At 36.6% G+C, this 16,028-nt stretch overlaps 1 protein-coding gene across 2 annotated transcripts; it reads left to right on the top strand.

The window, feature by feature from the left end:
• Positions 1 to 377: 377 nt before the first annotated feature.
• LOC127447632 (actin-related protein 2/3 complex subunit 2-B-like) lies at positions 378 to 14,859 on the top strand. Of its 2 annotated transcripts, XR_007898401.1 has the most exons (11): positions 378 to 593; positions 2,068 to 2,102; positions 2,365 to 2,477; positions 6,179 to 6,224; positions 6,316 to 6,502; positions 7,112 to 7,205; positions 8,672 to 8,798; positions 11,074 to 11,174; positions 12,941 to 13,085; positions 14,157 to 14,257; positions 14,520 to 14,859. XR_007898401.1 is itself a non-coding variant. In XM_051709573.1 (10 exons), the coding sequence occupies exons 1-10, from the start codon at positions 520 to 522 to the stop codon at positions 14,539 to 14,541; spliced, it is 900 nt and encodes a 299-aa protein (XP_051565533.1). In that variant the 5' UTR covers positions 378 to 519; the 3' UTR covers positions 14,542 to 14,859. The 2 variants fall into 2 exon arrangements, 1 of the variants encoding a protein (XP_051565533.1); XM_051709573.1 differs by lacking the exon at positions 12,941 to 13,085.
• The last annotated feature ends 1,169 nt before the right edge of the window (positions 14,860 to 16,028 follow it).

Below are 16,028 nucleotides of genomic sequence, written 5' to 3'. Positions count from 1 at the left end.
TTAAAATGCACGGGCCGTGGCTGGCATCTCATAATTTTGACTTAGTATATCATAACTTTTTATCATAGTAATATGATTTTGTATCTCAAAATTATGACTTTGTATCTCATACTTTTTAATTACCAAAGCACAATTTTTTATTTTTTTTTAATGTGGCGTATATGGTCTTCCATATTCCATAACAGATCAAAAGGTGTGGCAACCTTGTATGTGATGAAGTCCAAGAACAAATGATGTATTATTATAATTTTTTTTTAAATAAAATGTAAATACTACAAAAACTAAAACCAACTCAAAAAGCAGTATTTTTGATTAAATGACTAGGCAACTACAAATTCCCGACCGCCCCCGGAACAGGCATTGACACGAACAGCCCTTGGGTCTTACGATTCAATGCGGAAGCGGGCAAAGGGCAGGAAAACCAAAACGACTTCAGTAGAATTGTGGAAAATCAGCATTTAATCCTTTTTTATTATTATTATTATTTTATATCTCCGTTTATAATTTCTTTAAATCATCATGATTTTGTTGGAAATCAACAATCGGATCATAGAGGAGACTCTAACCCTCAAATTCGACTGTGCGAGCAACGGGTAAGATCATCTTCCTGTTTGAGCGAAAACTCATATAAAATATATCATGTATAATGCATGCATGCTTTGAAAGAGTCATGTCTTCTTATGCATGGATATAATAACATGAAATGCATTCATTAGTGCTTGATTGCATCTGTTCGGGCAGATATATTGTTGAATGTCCATGTTCGAATAAATGGGCATCCTGTATGGGGTGTGTCTAACTAGGCAGCTGGGCAGGTTACGTAGAAAAACATGATTTATATGCGTGGGGTCGACGTTTCTATTGATTACTGAAACATTCGCAAGGCTCGTGGTTAATTTTGATAATTGACGTGATCTCTAGAAAGCTTTGGTGACTGAAGGCATACTTTCTATGCAAATTAGACGAATGCATGCATGTTGCTGCAAGACAGGAGCAAGCATATAACAGTCCTCCTTTCAAGCCCGTCTATGCATGATGTGAAAAGCATCGCAGATACTAAGTAAACTTCAAATACTTTCTTTCGAGTATTTCACCTTGCGCTGTCACTTGAGAGTCGCTGGATATCATCAACCGATATGAACATAAGTTATGATTTGCTTGCGGTTTGGTTATTGTGCTTTAATTAATCGCCCGTAATTGTATTTAAAGGAATAGTGCACCCAAAATTCAAATATTGTCATCATTCACTGACCTTAATCGTCCTTCCGAAAACCATCCGGTATTTTGTCAGGCAGCTCTTTATACAAAGACAGTTCATAGTGATTGACCCTGTCAATTTGCTCAAAAAAACAAACAAACAAAAAAAAAAAAACCATAAAGATATCATAAAAATTGCTTGTTTGATTTGTGTGCTATATTCCAAGTCTTCTGAAGACATACTATAGCTTTTGGTGAGGAAAATGCCTAAATTTAAGTCGGTATTTACTGAAAGTTGTCAGTTTCAGTGAAGCTCTCAATTCTCATTTGCACTTGTGTACAAATCAAAAATGGAAACTCAAAGTCTGAATACACGGTCCCTATCTGCAAAGGAATAATGATTTTTAGTAAATAATGAGTTAAATAATGCTATCGCGTCAAAGACTTGGAATATAAATATAAAGTTGTGTGGACTACATTTATTGTGCTTTTATGGGGATTTTTGGAGCTTGATAGACATGGTCATTAAAAACTGCCATTGTATTGAAAAGAGCTGCGTAAATATTCTTCAAAAAATTTCATTTTGCGTTCCGTGGGAAAACAACAACAGCATACAGATTTGGAACGACATGAGGGTGAGAAAATAATGACAGATATTCCTTTTTTACCTCTGATTCATTCATATATTCATGTCTGCAAAATAATTTGAGTATCTTGATAGCTGAGATTGTCCTCAGTCTTATCTCATATTTAAAGTGCAAGGCAAATAGAAAGGACTTTGATTTTCCTATCACTCTGCCCAGCCTTGCAGCAATGTTTTCCTGTTAGCAGACCACATTATCTTAACATTATTGTCTTTTTTTTGTTCAGGAACAAGCCTGAAGCAGTAGACGTTACATTTGCAGGTAAGTTATAAATATTAATGACCTCAGCGGTAAGCATAAGTCTTCTAATATTTCTTTTTTTTAACCTTATAACAATATATAAGTTGACCAAACAGTTGGTCCAGGTGATACAGATAGTGTTACAGTTGTTCATATTTTTCTATGTCCACTTTTCTGCTTTCAAATCCATTTGAAAGGAAGTTACATTAACAGTAATGTTTATTTTGCACATATTAAAGCAATATGCTAGCTGACACGAGATGTGGTGTTGTTTTTGATGTAGACTTTGATGGTGTGCTCTACCACATCTCAAACCCCAATGGAGACAAAACCAAAGTCATGGTCAGCATTTCTCTGAAGTTCTTCAAGGAGCTTCAGGAGCATGGAGCCAATGAGGTATGACAAAGCACGAAACCTCTCAAGCACATGTCTGGGGCACCTGCGGTCTCTGCGGACCTGCTGGCGGATCCGGTGCTATGTTGGGGAAAGACATTACTCTTAAAATGTCTCTGAATAAATAAGTCAGGCATATGGGGTATCGTTTGAAAGCTTAGAATCTGAACTTTTCATTGATAACCATCAATTTTGCATTTATTTGACATAAAATCACAAAATAAGGCCTGAAAATATTTGCATTGTAAATCAGAGCCACCTAGAGGTCATGTGGTAGAAATATTAATATGAATAGAAAAGTCTTTCAAAGAACACTTAAATAGACAATAATATATCAGATGAAAGCTCTCATTCTCAGAAATGCGACTGTACAGTTGAAATTATTTCAAAAGAATCACAAAGTGAAATATGATTTTTGAAGGCATCAAATACGAACGTCTCTTTTATGCGCCAATCACTGCTGCTGTAAACCCCAAATAGCTAAAAACTTTATATCTACTTTTACCTTAGGCAGTTTTCTAAAATATGAGCCATTTTTTACTTGTCTGTGGGCTTGCTTGTGTGACTAATCCAATGTTATGTCTTAGATGTCCAGAACAAAATATGCGTTCCAGCAGGAAATTTATGCTAAACAAATCATCGGAAATGTATGTTATCGACTATTGATGATACAATGTTATAAATCATCGCAAAGGGGCTTTCTAATGAGACTTAGATTGAGCTTCTAGTCCACTCAGAGGCCAAGATATTCAATAAAACAATGGGGGTGCTGCATGAACTGAAAATTAGACTGAATGTCTATGGACAAGCACATATGTGAGGGCACATATGTTTGGGCAGGCGGTAGCCCAAAAATGCTGAGTTGAAGAGGTTAAAATGTAAGGTGGATATTTATGCATTTGTTGTACTTGCATTTATTTTATGCTGATTTAAATAAAAAACAAAAACAGGCACAGTATTTCTTTACTCATCTAATGCGAATCTCAATTTAGAATAATGGGAAATGCCATCAACAACAACAAAAAAATGAATAAGGTAAAAGCCCAGATGCTTTACAGTAATTATAATTTTGGGAAGGGGTTCTAAAAATAAGTCCATAATTTTCTCCTGTGAAAATATAATTGCTTATTTTTTTCCCTTAGACAAGTTTACGTAAGATTCATCCCTTTACACTTTCAGTTTAGAGCAGACACATTAAATTAGCCATTTTTACAAGGACATCTTCAGTGTGAAATACTACTGAGCATTTGGGTTAGTGAGTTGCAAAATTCTGGTTTTTGTGACATTTATAGTGCGCAAACTGTAATTCTCGTTTGTGCTTCCACTTATAAACATTACAGTCCAGTCTTCTTAATGACAGTTTTGATGTAATAAAGTTGCAGAAAAGCCCCTTTGTTCTTTTACGTCATTCTTTCATACTTCTCTTAAATTCTCTCCTGGGATCATTCTAGATGATTCAGTTCAGGGTGATCGTATCTAATTGCCATGTAGGGGACTAAATGGCTTCTGTGGTTTCATTGTGAAACGGGAAGTGTCTGGTATTCACTTAGGATGGAGGAAGTCACATGTTTAATAAAAGAAACATGGGTTGCTGTTTAGAAAACTAAACAAGTGTTCAACAAATTCAGAGTTAGTGTTGGCATCAGCTGAATGACCATCTGCCTATCATTCACTCACTTAATTATGATGATGGTTCTAAACATGTGGTTTTGTATAGTACAGTGCCACCTGTTGCATTCAGTAGTAATTGCAAGGTTAAGATGAAAAATTAAGGGGGAAAGTATAGTTCACTTTTCTAGTTGAGTAGTTGGTGCAAAATTAGTATATGACTAATCTATTACTCATACCCATCACTAGTGTATGTATAGGCCATGGTATGCATACTGAAGCTATTGCAATGCCCCAAGTCACTAAATGTGAGTTTAGGACAAGCTTATAATGGGCGTTGGGGTTATGGCTTTCCCCTTGCCAATGCAAATGAATATTCAAAGTATGTTCCAACCCCATTCAGCCGTTGACTTACAAGGATTACCACTGCAAATCAAATGAATTACCAGTGCAAATCAGAAATGGCCTCCAACTTCCTATTTGCTCATATCATCCACACTGATCTCCCTGACAAAAAATGAATTAAAATGATAACTTTCTCCAGGAGCTGTTTTATTTGTTGAATCTTGCCTATGCAGACTAACACAGGTGACAGCAGACCAAATACACAATGCTGACAAGGAATCTTAAAATTCCAGGAATGAAACGAGCCTGTGCATGTCATTTAATTCTCAGGTAGTTGACAAGACATACTTTTTAGAAAGTTGTGTTGCAGTGTGACATGCTGCACTCCATCAAAACCTAGGCTATTTTTTAAAGCATTTTGCTAATTTTTTTTTAATAATTATGCAGCATTTATAACTGCATATTTTAGAGACTACATGGAATGTCACACTACCGGACAATTTAAAATGAAGTAGTGAAATCAAAAGGGTATTTGAAGGGATAGTTCACCCAAAAGTAAAAAGTCTCTCATCATTTAATAACCCTCATACCATCCCAGATGTGTATTACCATAAATAAAGATTTTTAGAAGAATATATCAGCTCTGTATGTCCATACAATGCAAGTGAATGGTGACCAAAACTTTGAAGCTCCAAAAAGCACATTAAGGCAGCATAAAAGTAATCTAAAAGACTCCAGTGGTTTAATCCATGTCTTCTGAAGCGATCCAATTGGAACAGACCAAAATATAACTCACTTTCACTGTACGTCTTGCCATAGCAGTCTCTAGGCACTATCGTGATTTCAAGCTTAATTACACTTCCTTGCGCCATCAAGCTCTCTGCGCATTTGTCAAGCACAAGGAAGTGTAATCAAGCTTGAAATCACGGTAGTGCCTAGAGACTGCTATGGCAAGATGTACAGTGAAAGTGAGTTATATTTTGGTCTGTTCTCACCCCAAATCGCTACCTTTGTGCTTTTTTTTGAGCTTCAAAGTTTTGAACCACATTCAATTGCATTGAATGGAACTACAGAGCTGAGAACTATTCCCTTTGAAGGTGAAGTGTATAATTTTCTCCTGTCACCGTTTCATATGCAGAGATTGTAAATGAAAACAAAGTGTAAACACTGTGATGCTATCAAAACATTGCTCTATTTGTTTGAGCATCCCCACCAGTCCAACTCAGGGGCCGTTTACACGACAACGTTTTCAACTAAAAACGGAAAACTTTTTATGCGTTTTGGCTGTTTGTTTACACGACAACGGTGCTTTGGGTCTGAAAACGCAAACTTTTGAAAGCAGGTTTCAAAGTGCAAGTTTTTGAAAACGATGCCGTTATCGTCTCCGTGTAAACATACAAAAACGCGAATTTGTGAAAACGATGGCGTCGTGCGCATGCGTATTACATGTTCAGTCTATAGGCATGCGCGCGAGTACTTCAAAACAACGCGTGAGACATTCAAAACTACAATGGCGGACTACAGGACATCGGCTTAACCATCGAGTTTGGGGCGGGACTATTTGAGTTATCGACCAATAGCAGATTTGAAGAGTATTAGGAAAAACCTGCTTATTATTTTTGCAATGCCGTTTGGTGCCACAAAGTGATACGGAAATTAAGCACTACACCTTTAAAAAAACGGTAATTAAAAATATTTTACATTGAAGTTTTCGTCCTCTCAATTTTTATTTGTATCTTTTTTTATTTTAGTTGCTGAAGCGTGTTTATGGCAATTTACTTGTGGCTCCAGAAGATGGTAGGTCATCATACCACTGTCATTTCCATTGTGATTTTTACTTTAAGAATTTTACTTTTCAACATTTGACTGTTTTTGTTCCTCTCTGAAGGGTACAATATTTCCCTGCTCTTTGACCTGGATGCTCTTCCACCCAACAAAGAGGAGATGATCCACCAGGCAGGCATTCTGAAGAGGAACTGCTTTGCCTCCGTCTTTGAGAAGTACTTCAAGTTCCAGGAGGAAGGTCGTGAGGGAGACAAGAGGGCTGTTGTGCATTATAGGGACGATGAGTCAATGTGAGCAACTTCAACAATCATCAGTTACAGACTTAACATTTTTTTCTCAATAGTAGGGATGCAACTAACATCTGTTTTGATAATCGATTAATCTATTTTATTGTATTTTTTTATGAAAAAAACACCAAATGTGTCAGATTGTAACACATAAAAACACGTTTACATGATCAAGGAACATAAAGCGGTGCTTCTTCTACAGTGAGTTTTCTCTTTCAAATCGACAACTGTCATGGTGGAGCAACACGTTTAGAGAATATTGCTGAGCTAGTAAGTTAAAGTCAGTATACTTATAGCAACTTACCTGAATAATAACACATCCAGTTTAATGACGCAGACTTTTGAAGGGCACTCTATCGCCCTCTTGAGTACCGAGGTTTGTTACCGCCACAGTAACGCAAGAACGCACATTAAGCATGTTCAACCAGTCGCCAAACACGTACTTGCGTAATGCATGTTTCTAGCCTAAGATGTAGTGATGAAGCAGCACCGGTCCAACAGGGAAAGTGATTTTTATTGATTTGATTTTGCAGCTCTAATCAGCACGAGTGTGTTGCAAACACCGTTTTAACATCACATAACCTGCTTTTGTATTTCGCTCATTGATTTCAGGTATATCGAGGCAAAGAAAGACAGAGTGACTGTTGTGTTCAGCACAGTGTTCAAGGATGACGATGATGTCATCATCGGGAAGGTGTTCATGCAGGTTTGTTTCGTTGATTGACAACGCTGATAAACTGCAATCCGACCTCATTCCCTGTAGAATATGTTCAAAGAGCATTCCTGACCATTTTTGTATTTCCTTCATAGATAAAATTTTGAAGCATGAGCCCTGTGGGTGTTTTGCAATTCAGTGATTTTGTGTCATTGTTTCCATTGAAATTACAAGGTTAAACCACCATCTGTCAAGTAACGCTGTCATGTCTGTATTTACAGAATGAAATGCTCTGTAAGAGCTGTCATTTAAGCTAACCTAAGCTGAAGAGGTCATCTTCAACTTTTCTGTCTTTTGTACAAAGGTGTTAACATGGTCTTTTGGTTATTTGATTAGTGACCTAGAAGTAGTGCAAAAGCCCTCCTTTTCTTTGAAAAATGCAAAAATCGAGGTTACAGTGAGGCACTTACAATGTAAGTGAATGGGGCCAATTCGTAAATGTTAAAATACTCACTGTTTCAAATGTATAGCCACAAGATGTAAACAGTATGCTTGTTAACATGATTTTAGTGTGAAAAAATCGTTTCTTAATGTTTCTGTTTAAAGTTAAATCCAATTTTACAACTTTGATGGCATGACGATGTAACGCTGTGAACCCTAAACCCTAAAATGTCTGTAAAAACAACGATTTACAGCTCAAATAATACGAGTTTCAACAGAAGAATTAATGTAAGTGCTTTTATAAAATTATAAGCTTCACATTTCTGTCTTTAAGCCCCCCAAAAATTGGCCCCATTGACTTCCATTGCAAGTGCCTCACTGTAAACTTTTTTTTTATTTTTTATTTTTTTTTTGGAAATAATTGTTTGTGGTAATCAACATTATGCCACAAACTCTGTCAATTGAGCTTAATGTTTTATTCATTTTACATCATGGGGGGGTGGCTCAGCGGTAAATGCTCTGTGTTACTGACTAGAAGGTTGGGGGTTCAATCCCCAACAATACCAAGATGCCACTTGAGCAAGGCCCTTGATCCTATGTGCTCCATATCATGGCTGACCCTGCACTCTGACCCCAGCGTAGCTGGGATATGCACAAAAATAATAATTTCACTGTATATGTGCAAAATAAAGGCTTCTAATAGCATTGTTTCTATTTCAAAACTTTAACAACCCGACTTTATTTACAGGTCTAAATTAAATTTGTAATCCCATTTTTTAAAATGTGGCCTTTTGAACCCCACCATATCTACCTTAATAATGCAAAATGTCTACTAGTTGACACATTTCTACTGTTGCACAATATGCATCATACCGCCCCACCACAGCCCAAGAAAACAAAATTTGTCCAGGAAAACAAAATAATCACCTGCCATCAAGATGTCAGCACATAGACAGAAGCACATTCTTCAGAAGCGACCACTGAACAGCTGCTGTCTTTGTTTCCAATTACATTTTGTCTGTCACTGAAACAGACAGCTATGGCTTATGGATTTATGAATGGTTCTGTGTCTGCAGGAGTTTAAAGAGGGACGGAGGGCCAGTCACACGGCCCCTCAGGTGCTGTTTAGTCACAGAGAGCCTCCTCTGGAGCTGAAGGATACTGACGCAACAGTGGGAGACAATATTGGATACATAACTTTTGGTTTGTAAATGTTGTGTCTCAAAGTATTGATGGTTAATGATGCCAAACGTTTGGGTTTTAACTAAATGTTTTTTGGCTTTTAAATCTCTGAAATGTAGGATTTTGGCAAAAGAAAACTTGTTTGTCTCAATGCAATTCTTAGATTGCATCTTAAAGGGATAGTTCACCCTAAAATGAAAATTCTTTCATTATTTACTCACCCTCATGCCATCCCAGATGTGTATGATATTCTTTCTTCTGCAGAACACAAACGAAGAATTTTAGAAGAACATATCTCAGCTCTGTAGGTCCATACAATGCAAGTAAATGGTGACTGAAATTTCAAGCTCCAAAAAACACATAAAGGCTGCATAGAAGTAATCTATAAGACTCCAGTGCTTGAATCCATATCTTCAGAAGCGATATAAGTGTGGGTGAGAAACAGATCAATATTTAATTTTTACTATAAATCTCCACTTTCAAACTGCCCTCCCAAGCGCTCTTTTCTCCTAAGAGTTCTTCTTTTGTTTTTGGCAATTAGCATTCTTAACTACTGGGCAGGGAGTAGAATTTCTAGTACAAATTGACTTAAATATTGATTTGTTTCTCCTCCATGCCTATCATATCCTTTCTGAAGACATGGATTAAACCACTGGAATCGTGTTGATTACTTTTATGCTGCCTTTATGTGCTTTTTTGAGTTTCAAAGATTTGGACCCTGTTGACTTGCATTGTATGGACCTACAGAACTGAGATATTCTTCTTAAAATCTTTGTGTTGAGCAGAAGAAAGAAAGTCATACACATACTAAAATGAAATGAATAAAAGATGAGAGAATTTTCATTTTTGGGTGAACTATTCCTTTAAGTTTTGACCATTTGTAATGAACTATTATTAGCCACAACCGCTGGTTGGAACAAAGTTAAGTGTAGACTTTTTGTCAGTTTTGTTTGATGTTTGCTGATGCCTTTTACATTACTTTTGGCCTCTACAACCCAAAGGGTTGTACTTAGCTGTTACAGGTGCACTGTGTATTTGTGTTGTATTTAAGAGAGCAAACATCAGCTTCCCTTTATGGCAGCTACACAAACTTCTTAATGAAAAAAAGAAAAACCTGACACACCTTTTTATATATATATATATACAGTTTACCAGCGCTCTGCTTCAGGTTTTTATGCAATTGAGAAGTTTGTGGTGACTTTTTTTTTTAGTTCGTTAGTTCTGTTTTTCATTTGGTCATTATAATTCTGTAGAAGTTGGTGGTGGTGGTTCGTACAGGATGTGTTATTGCGTTCAAAATGGCTAGACTTAGTGCAACTAAATGAAGCAAAACACCTGTTTTCCAGTTGAACTTCTTTTAACTGGACATCGTGTCTTAAAAACATGCTGTTTGTGGTGCAAGACTTAAAGGGATAGTTCACCCATAAATTATCATTCTCATCATTTACTCACCCTCATGCCATCCCAGATGTGTATGACTGACTGTCTTCTGCAGAACACAAATGAAGATGTTTAGAAGAATATTTCAGCTGTTTAGGTCCATACAATGCAAGTGAATGGTAACAAGAAATTTGAAGCTTAAAAATCCATAAGACTCCATATGTTCTATCCATGTCTTCTGAAGTGATCCAATCGTTTTTTGGAGAGAACAGACAAAAATATAACTCCTTTTTTATAAATCTTGATTTTAAGCTCGATTACACTTCCTTGCGCCATCAAGCACTGCGCATGCGTCAAACACTAGGAAGTGTAATCCTGCTTGAAATCATGATCTTTCCTAGAGACTGCAATGGCAAGATATACAGTGAAAAAGGAGTAACCATTTGGTATGTTTGCACCCAAAACCAATTAGATCGCTTTAGAAGACATGGATTAAACCACTGGAGTCTTATAGATTACTTTGCTTTTTGAAGCTTCAAAGTTTTGGTCATCATTTACTTGCATTGTATGAACCTACAGAGCTGAAATATTCTTCTAAAAATCTTCACGTGTTCTGCAGAAGAAAGAAAGTCATACACATCTGGGATGGCATGAGGGTGAGTAAATGAGAGAAATTTCATTTTTTGATGAACAATTCCTTTAAAACCGGCGAGAGACAGCGCAATGGCAAAAAAACACCAGAACAATTCAAATATAGCACGGATGGATTACAAGAACGCATAGTGTGTGAACGGCCCCATACCCTGCAGTAAGAAATGTGGAGTTGCAGTAACTGAAATAGAAAGTTATAGATTATATTTCAAACATAGACATTACAAGTCCCATCCTAAAATGATATGAAATAATTTCCCAACAGTGCTGTTCCCCCGACACACCAATGCCAACACCAGAGACAACACCATCAACCTCATCCACACCTTCAGAGACTATCTGCACTACCACATAAAGTGCTCCAAGGTGAGACCCTCCTCACAAACGCATCTTTGCCCAGTTGACGCCAACATTTGAATGACTGTTTGCCTGTATTAACAAGAAGCTTTAAAGTGTGTTTCTTAGTTTGCATACTTTGAATTTAGTCATCTGTGCCTTTGTGTGGTCAGATGAAACAGATATGATAGGGTTTTTGTTGGCTTTGGAAAGAAAAACACTATAGAGTTAATTTGTAATCTTAGGAATGCAGGCCCTTTTCACAAAGGATGCAGAGATACCATTTTTTAACAATCCATTAAGGTCTAGCTGCATTATTTACTCTTTAAATACACGATGTACACTATGTTAATTAAAGCTGCACTACGTAACTGTGCTCTCTAGCGACATCTGTGGTTGAAACTTAAAATTGCAAGCAATTTGCAGAGGAACACTTTACGTGAGTCGTGTTTCGGCACTGCTCTTTTAGCAAATGAATCTCTTGATTTGAGCTTTGCCTGTGTGTGACCATGGCTGGAGGTATTCAGAGCCGGAGTCATAATGTGCTATTTTCATGTTGATATTATGTTATACGATTAAACATTTAAAACTGAAATATTACTTGCTTTGATGAAGATAAACAACACTATTCACATATTTTAGAATGAATGAATTTTACACATATAGCGCTTTTCTGACACTACACTCAAAGCACTTTTACATAGAGAACAGGGGACTCGATCACCTCAATCACTACCAGTATATTTTAATATAATTTTTCAAGTGTTTAATCTACTATTAATGTTTGTATTGTACTACACTTATCAATTTAAGAGGTGATACTTGTGATATGGCTGATATGAGTTCAAGGGAAGACTTAATTTTTTTTTATATTATATTGTACAGCCTCAGTTAGTAATGCAAGTGAACAGGAGGCCTGGGTAGTGGTAAAGATGCTGGATACCACCCCTGGAGTTCGCTAGATCGTTAGTTCGAATCCCAGGGTGTGCTGAGTGCCAGGTCTCCTAAGCAACCAAATTGGCCCGGTTGCTAGGGAGGGTAGAGTCACATGGGGTAACCTCCTCGTGATCGCTATAATGTGGTTCGTTCTCGGTGGGGCACGTGGTGAGTTGAGCGTGGTTGCCGCAGTGGATGGCGTGAAGCCTCCACACGCGCTATGTCTCCGTGGCAACGCGCTCAACAAGCCACGTGATAAGATGCGTGGGTTGACGATCTCAGACACGGAGGTTCGTCCTCCGAGGACTTGAAAGCACATTGGGAATTGGGCATTCCAAACTGGGGAAAAAAGGGGAAACAAATAATGCAAGTGAACAGTAATACTACATTAGTATGTCTATGCAATGCATACAATAACACCGTAAACTCAAAACATAAAACGAGGATTTCATAATGATGGGGATAAATTATCCTTTATTAAACATGAAAATAATATGCTTAAATACAGTTACAAGAAGTCAATTTCAGAAGTCATAAATATCTATAAACATGTCAAAGTAACTTCCCCCGACAATTTAGATACACCGCAATCGGTTAACACATGATTAATGTTTGATTCATACAAGACAAGCAATATTAGCTTCAACAACCCTATCAGAAAACATATACAAGCATTATAGCAGGTAAACAACTTCGCCAAACAGATAATAGATAAACATCCATCCAGATTGTTGCGATGCTGTCCGGAACAGTGTAAGTGTGACTGAACTGAACTGTAGTTTCTTTCTTCTTTTTAATGGTGACTCGCAAACTAAAACAATGCATTACTGCAATCTACTGTTAACATGGGAACGAGACAGCCGGTTCTTCTTTCCTGTGTGTGCGGACATGACGTAATGACGCAAGGATGTACGTCATGAGCCAGCGATTTCGCACCAAATCCAACCCGAGAGCGCAAAATCCAAATAATTTGTATAGGCTTACCATAGTGAATCGGGTAAAAAGGTAAGGACATTCTTTTGAACACTATTTATGTACTCAATCAATAATGTCAATTTGTTGATTTTCAACCAAAAAGAACTTAGTTAACGTAGTTACGTAGTGCAGCAGTAATTATAACAGTGTATTAGGAAAAGATAACAAAATGTTTTTAAATAATATCAGTTGGCTTAATTAGTTTAGTAAACAAAGATAAAACGTTTTAAATAATTTGTATGTACTGGTAATGTCCTGTCGTTTCTTGCAATGAATTCATGTTCATTATTTAAAGGGATAGTTCACCCAAAAATTAAATTCTGTTGACATAATTTAATCACTCTAATGCCATCCCAGATCTTCTGCTGAGCTCAAAGATGTTTAGAAGAATATCCCAGATCTGTAGGTCCATACAATGCAAGTGCATGGTGACCAAAACTTTGAAGGTCCAAAAATCACATAAAGGCAGCATAAAAGTAATCCATATGACTCCAGTGTTTAAATCCCTGTCTTCTGAAGCGATATTATAGGTGTGTGTGAGAAACAGATCAATATTTAAGTCCTTTATTACTATCAATCTCCACTTTCACATTCTTCTGTTGTTTTTGGCAATTCGCATTCTTTGCGCGTATCACCACCTACTGAGCAGAAAGAAGAATTTCTAGTAAAAAAGGACTTAAATATTGATCTGTTTCTAACCCACACCTATCATATCACTTCTGAAGACATGGATTAAACCACTGGAGTCAGATGAATTACTTTTATGCTGCCTTTATGTGCTTTTTGGACCTTCAAAGTTCTGGTCACCATTCACTTGCATTGTATGGACCTACAGAGCTGAGATATTCTTCTAAAAATCTTTGTTTGTGTTCAGCAGAAGAAAGACAGTTATACACATCTGGGACGGCATGAGGGTGAGGAAATGATGAGAGAATTTTCATTTTTGGGTGAACTAAACTAGTGTTTTGCTGCCAGTGTTGCATTGTATGGCAGCGTTTATGTAACAAACGTTGTACATGCGCTGCATGGGATTGGTTTTTGGTATTGCTATTGGTGTATCCCTACTTGTCCTGCTCACTGGTGTGATTTTTCCTCTGTTAGGCCTACATCCACACTCGTATGAGGTCCAAGACCTCTGACTTCCTCAAGGTACTGAACCGAGCTCGCCCGGACGCTGAGAAGAAAGAGATGAAAACTATTTCGTAAGTGATGTTTTCACAATTTTTTAACTTTACACATTATATCCTGGTTTTTCTGAAATCACACAAACAATTTGATAGTCATAAATGTACTGCACTTTTGTATAAACTTTAGCATGAGACTTATTCCAAAAAGGGTGCAATATGAACTCAATATGAATTGCATTAAATCATTCGATAGTAGTCATTTGAGATATTTTTAACCCACTTATTGCATTGTTTTGGTCTGGGAAATTTGAAACTAACTCTCACATGATCTGTCTAGGGGCAAGACCTTCTCTCGTTAAGGACATGTTGCACAATCTGACCACATGAACCCACAAGACCCCGATGAGACATCCGTAGACATCATCCACCTCTAGCCAGTACTGTCAGTTCTCCATCTGAAATTCTTGCTTCTTTGCATTTATTTGATAAATGTTATTATTAGTTTGTTGGATAAACCTTTTTGGATATGGTCTTGTTTTATTGCTTAGGACTCTCTGTTGTCTGACAGTGTTTTATTGGCATTAGTCATGCAATATTTTCCCTTCCTCTTTTGCCTTCTTTGTTTCGCCAAATGCATCTAAATTTGACATCATAAAATAAACCCGTCTTCTATACAACAGCTGCTCTGTCTTTCTTTGTTCATCTCGCCACACATTGGGACTCATTCAATGACTGCGTACAAGTCACATAGTTATGTGCGCAGAATAGGTTCTCGTGCAAAATTTCAGCCAAATTCACTACAGGTGCAGAAGCACATGTGTACTTACCCTTATTCTATTGTTGATGAATCTTGATTTTAAATGAGGAAGTTTGTGTTCAGTTAATAATTTGTTTAAAACACACCCAAACCATCTCCATATAAGGAGTTTCCATACAAATTCACCTGTACAGCCATTTGCCATCTCTCTTTGTGCTCTCTAAAGTTAAACTGTCTCCTGAAAGCACGCGCAGCAAGATCTTTTAGTAGAGCCAAGTGTGCCTTTCTCAGAACCAAGCATGCCATTTTTATAGGCCTGCATGTGGTTGGAGGTATTTTTTTTTACTGTAAATTAAGGCTTATTGTGAGGTTGCTTAGTTATACAATTTCTATAAATGAACACTGGTATAGTAAAAAGATGCGAATGAACAGAATTTACATTTTCATTGGGTGAACTATCTCTTTAATTTTGTTACATACTACTATAACATATGTAATCATAATTTGAATGATTTATTCCAGTTAATTTTGTTCATTGTCGTCTTGTATTATATTGCTGTTTCTGCCATTTATGGAAGCCCGTTTCACCACATGGAATAAAATATTGTGCTTTATAAAGTCACAATTATGAGATACATTTACATTTTCATTACAAGAAAATTAAGTCATGAGTATGAGATATTAAATATTTATGACATAAAATGTCATAATTATGAGACTGATTTATTAAAGTTATTAGTATGAGATATTCAGTAGTTTTTATGATGTCACAATTATGAGATACTATGTCATTTTAAGATTACAAGAAAATTGAGTATGAGATACTAAATAATATTTGACATAAGTCATAATTATGGTAAAAACAAAAAAAAGTCAATTATGAGATAAAGTCATAAGTCATAATTATGAGATAAAGTCAAAATTATACTAGCTCAGATACGTCAAAATTATTAGTTATGAGATAGAAAGTCTCATAATTATGATTTTTGTCTCATAATTGACTTGCTCATAATTGTCTCTTTGTCACTGATTATCTCATAATTATGACTTTCTATCTCATAAATATGACTTCTCATAATCGTAAGAATT

Source organism: Myxocyprinus asiaticus, chromosome 10 (assembly GCF_019703515.2).
Source record: "Myxocyprinus asiaticus isolate MX2 ecotype Aquarium Trade chromosome 10, UBuf_Myxa_2, whole genome shotgun sequence".
In the NCBI taxonomy this organism is placed as follows: Eukaryota; Metazoa; Chordata; class Actinopteri; order Cypriniformes; family Catostomidae; genus Myxocyprinus; species Myxocyprinus asiaticus.
The sequence above is the reverse complement of the archived record's forward strand: the minus strand, read 5'-3'. Positions and strand labels throughout refer to the sequence as shown.

What these genes read in the sequence shown, in the direction of transcription:
- LOC127447632 (XM_051709573.1), top strand. Translation starts at nt 520, where the DNA reads ATGATTTTGTTGGAAATCAACAATCGGATCATAGAGGAGACTCTAACC. An exon ending in TTCGACTGTGCGAGCAACGG is followed by an intron (nt 594 to 2,067) that starts GTAAGATCATCT and finishes TTTTTTGTTCAG; the next exon opens with GAACAAGCCTGAAGCAGTAG. An exon ending in ACTTGTGGCTCCAGAAGATG is followed by an intron (nt 6,225 to 6,315) that starts GTAGGTCATCAT and finishes TCCTCTCTGAAG; the next exon opens with GGTACAATATTTCCCTGCTC.